Below are 4,819 nucleotides of genomic sequence, written 5' to 3'. Positions count from 1 at the left end.
TAATATGGAGTTGATTGGAGGTGCAACTTTTGGATAGGTGTTTGAGATGAAGAAAATAGGCTTCTGCAACAGTCAGAGGAGGAAGTGACAAGGACCTGAAGTAAGGTGATGAAGGGTCAGGTTCTTCAGTTGGGAAAGCAGGATAGGAGGTCTTGGCTTTCAACAGGATATATGCTTGATGCATGGTAGGTACTTGAATATTTATTGAATGATGAGGGAAAAGAAAGTCAATACAGAGAACTCCTGAGGTTTCTAACCCAGGTGGCATTCACAATAGTAATACTAATATTAATTAATTGATGATACTAATATTCATTGAAGGAGGAAGGTCTGTGGGTAGAAGAGGATTGTGTTCCATTTTGAACATGCTAATATTTTTACGGGCAGTTCAGCCATCTGGGTGAGTTTCAGAAAAGAATCAAAGATGGATCTGATGTGGAAAAAACTTAAGGAAGACAAATTTGGTTTATAACTTGGCCAATGAAGATGACTGCTGAAGCTATGGAATTATTCAGGAGAGTATATGAGTGTCAAGGAAGAATGGATGTGACCTTGAAGGATTTTAATCCTTCAGTGGGATGAAGAGGAAGTATAGCCAGAGCAGCAAATAATTTGTAGACAAGGCACTTGAAGTGGGTTTGAAGGGAATTCCCTGGTGGTCCAGTGGATAGGAGTCTGCACTTCCACTGCCAGGGATATACGTTTGATCCCTGGTCAGGGAACTAAGATCCCACATGCTGAATGGTGTGGCCAAAATAAATAAATAAATAAAAGAAATGGGCTTGAAGGAAGGTTTTGGATAACAGCAGATTGGAGGGTGGGGTAGCAGAGTTGATGAAAGAAGAGCGCCAAGCAGGAATGACAACGTGAAGAAATAAGGAGTGTGAAAGCACCCCACTAGAGAAGCCATTCAGTAACCAGATGTTGAATAAACCTGTTGTAGAAGAATTGGAGGCTTCAAGGATGGGTCAGTTAACATCATTACTAAGAAGAGAGGATGATGACCAAGACAGGCCGTTTCCCTCAGGGTTATGGTGACCATTGCTATTTGGTTGCTTGAGTATGAAGAACCTGAGAGCATTTGATCTACTTCACTTAAAGCTCCAGCCAAAGATATCCAGTAAATTTGGAGCATCTCAGGTTTCTAAACATAGTCCGGGTCCTCTATCTTAAGATTTACTTTGGGTGTTCCAATTTCCTTTGTTTGAAGCATCTTCGTGACAGATCCCAAACAGGGGGTTTTCAGGTCTACTTTCATCATTACTTTTTGTTTGTTGTGTGTTTGAAGTTTTGTTAATTTTCTTAAATGAGATATTGGATGAGATCATGTTCCTGGGGAAAGACGATAACGGTAGCAAAGCTCCTGTCTGTGGCTCAAGTGTCATTCTGCACACAGGTGCTGTAAGAGGGCAGCCAGAAAACAACAAGCCCGGTGTGAGTTCTACTTTCCCCAAAGATCTGACCCCTGGTTTCAGAGTCACAGTTTGGTTGATATTAAAAAGATACGTAGAATTAAAAAAAAAAAAAAAAAACCAGCTTGAAAAAAAATTTCAGAGTTCCATTTTTCATTCTCAGACTGGCAGAGATCTACAGAGTTTGCTAAGTGTTGAGGTAAGGGTGTGGGAAAGCAGGCCCTTGTCTTCACTGCTGGTGGGACAGGTAATTACCATGACCTCTATGGAAGTGACTGACAACACTCACCAAATGCTCATACTCTCTGACCCAGGGTATTCTAGTTCAGAGGTTTTTTAATTTTTTGACTATGCCATGCAGCATACAGGATCCTAGTTCTCCAAACAGGGATAGAACCCATACCTCCTGCATTGGAAGTGCGGAGTCTTAACCACTGGACTGCCAGGAAGTCCTTGACCCAGGGTATTCCAGACAAGATAATTCCCTGCAGCATAATCTGTTGTGGTAAAGATGGCAACCACCTAAACTATCCGTCAATAGAGACTGCTTAAATAATTATGGCATATCTTCACCACAGAATACTTTGGTCATTATTGCTTCTATATGCATAAAAGAGTTCTGAAATTATACACAAGAAACTGGTCACACAGGTAGCCTCTGGGAGGGGATGGGGCTGAGGGCTGAGGAGGTAGGAATGGGAAGGACTTTTCATTTGCCTTCTCTACCTGATGAATGTATAACCTACGTCCACCCACCACTCTGAATGAAGCAAAAAAAAAAAAAAAATCCCTGGCGGTAGAGAGTACACTGGGAGGTTTTTGTGTGTGCCTAGTCGCTTCAGTTGTGTCTGACTCCTTGTGACTCCATGGACTGTAGCCTGCCAGACTCCTCTGTCCCTGGAATTCTCCAGGCAAGAATACTGGAGTGGGATGCCATGCACTCCTCCAGTGGATCTTTCCAACCCGGGGATTGAACCTGGCTCTCCTGCATTGCAGGCAGATTCTTTACCATCTGAGCCACCTAGGAAATTTGAGAAAAATCTTAACCCAAGAGGCCTGAGTTATAACAGGAATCATTTTGAGAAGTTCAAGAGTTGAAGGTTATTGCATCTTTCCCACCCACCTTTTCACTCCACAGAGACAGCACAAATGAGCCATGAAGCCAAGAACTTGTAGGACAGACATTTTATTGTGACTTGCTTATAGTCAAACATTCAACCCGGCGACTTGCCCATTAGTTAGTTGTTTTGTTGGAGATCACAGCCTGATGCCCAAAGGCCCTTAGCCTCATCTTTTGTCAGTCTAGTCAATGGTTGCCTATTTTACATTTCAATTAATTAGAGGAAAATGTCAGGAAAATCTGGTCTTAACATCTCAAATTAATGGCTGTGAGATTTGCAATCCATTTAATATAAAGTGCTCAAGTTCAGTGCAAAAAGGGCAGACTCAGAAGGGCAAGCAGGTGCCAGGGAGGAACGTTTCCTGGGAGACAGATGCATTCTACGACTCAAAGAAGAAAAAGCCACTTGTCCAACTTCCCCATAACGGGGTCTAGTATTTTCTTTGCCATCTCTTCCCTCCCTCAGAGGACCAGAACTTCTACAGATACTCTTAGAGTTGTTTAGTTCACTATTTAAAAAACCCACTTCAGAGGGAGATCCGCAGGGTTTCTAAGCACCAGAGATACTGACTTGGGCTTCTAGCTCCCGTTCCTCTCAGCAGCCCCTGTGAGGCTGACAGGCTGAGTTCTGGCTGGTGGGAGGCTTGCAGCTGTGGAGCTCTCTTCACACCCCTCATTTGCAAATTCACATCACGGACTAGGGCAGACTTTTTCCAAAAGCTTGTCACATCTCCAGTGGGAAGACAGGCCCACACTAATTAAATAAAGCAGCACTTCATTTGGTTGCTCACCAACTGGACATGACCTATTTCATCTTCCCCTTGTTTAACTCTTGTCCTCAGGCCCAACTTTAAAGTGAACCTTTGACTCCCACTGTTAAGACAAAGAAGTGCACTGCCTTCTCAATGACCCTGGGTCTCTGCATGTCCATCCTTCTGTCCTGAAGAGACTGAAGAGAAGCAGGTGGGAAGAGGAAGCGATTTTTTACCAATTTAAGGGGCATAAACAGGACTGTAACTCAAACAGGCAAAGTCTAGCCATTCGGTCCCAGGACCTTGGCTATTGTTTCTCTCCCAGACTCTCCAAAAGGAAGCCACGTTCTTTTACTTGGCAGCAGGAATATTGACAAAAGCCAGTTCTGTGCTTGTAGACAACTCTCCTGCAATGCTGTTTGGAGAGGTTCCCCTTTCTCTCCCTGTGGATGAACACGATGGTGCCCCTCCAGACTCCATCAGGTGGCCAGGCAGCCACAGCTTTCAGAAGCTAGCACCTGCGGACTCTTCTGTTCAGACTACTTTCCAAAGACTCACAGTAACTCTTGGGCTTGTGAGAGGAGAGAAGCTCAGAACGGTTTCACACCACAGGAAGCACCTGCCCCAAAGCCATCTCTGCATCTGGGGACGGGAAGGAGGGGAAAAGAGGCAAGCCTCTGATGTAGCTCCATCATTCTCAGTCAAAAACCCTTCTAGTCACGAGCAGCTACTGGAACATCTCCACACCAAGGAGACTGGGTACAAACAGGATGAGCCCGGGTTAAGAACCAAAAACGCAGGAAGGTTTTCAGACAGGCAGAAGTCGAAAGTAAAGTGCCTCTTTGCAGTGGGGGAGAGCTTCGTTTGTTCAGAAATGCTTGGGCGTAAACATGAGCGCAAAGAGCATGAACACACACACACTCACTCTGAGGTAGAAAGAACTGGCCATCTCCAGACAAACACACACACAGACTCCACAATTTTACAGAAACATGGCACTTGCGTGAAAGATCCTATCTTTGCTCAAGATGGCAGGTTGGGTCCAATTCCAGCTCTTTCCGACCTGGGGTGGAGCCAGGGAAGTCCTGCCCCACAGGAGGAAAGAGCTGGAAGTGCGCCCATCACTCCTGCCCCACAGCTGTCTGGCCCTGCAGCCAGGGTCACTTCCTGGAGGCCGAACCATGGGCACCCCGGCTGCGGCTTGTCAGAAGCCACTGGGAGCAGATGTCTTGCACCACTGCGTCCCCGCTGCTCTTGGCGGCCTGCTGCACCTGCTCGACTAGGACTGCGGCCCGAGAGTGTTCTTGCTTCACGGCGATCAGGTAGGCAGAACGCAGCTTGCAGCACGTCAGGTAGGCCTGAACCTGGCAATTGGGTGTGAGAGACGGCCGGAAGGAAACCATCACTGACAAGTCACCAAGAAGCACACAGGGCCGCGTGAAGAGAGACAAGACAGCACTTCTCACCTACCAGTAACTGGGTTCTTGCCTTTTATTACGTTATGGCTACTCTTTAAATATTCTGGACACTAAGCT

At 45.8% G+C, this 4,819-nt stretch overlaps 1 protein-coding gene across 2 annotated transcripts in view; it reads right to left on the bottom strand.

Annotated features, from left to right (window-relative positions):
- Nucleotides 1-2,582: 2,582 nt before the first annotated feature.
- ZFYVE26 (zinc finger, FYVE domain containing 26) overlaps nt 2,583-4,819 on the bottom strand; it is a 68,787-nt gene continuing 66,550 nt past the window's right edge. For both annotated transcript variants that reach the window (XM_010846707.1, XM_010846708.1), the window contains exon 42: nt 2,583-4,648. In XM_010846707.1, coding sequence (XP_010845009.1) covers nt 4,445-4,648 — 204 coding nt within the window. In that variant the 3' untranslated portion in view covers nt 2,583-4,444. The remainder of the gene's footprint in view (nt 4,649-4,819) is intronic.

The sequence above is a fragment of the Bison bison genome, unplaced genomic scaffold (assembly GCF_000754665.1).
Source record: "Bison bison bison isolate TAMUID 2011002044 unplaced genomic scaffold, Bison_UMD1.0 scf7180017864239, whole genome shotgun sequence".
Lineage (NCBI taxonomy): Eukaryota > Metazoa > Chordata > Mammalia > Artiodactyla > Bovidae > Bison > Bison bison.
Note: the sequence above shows the minus strand (reverse complement) of the source record. Positions and strands in the feature narration are given on the sequence as shown.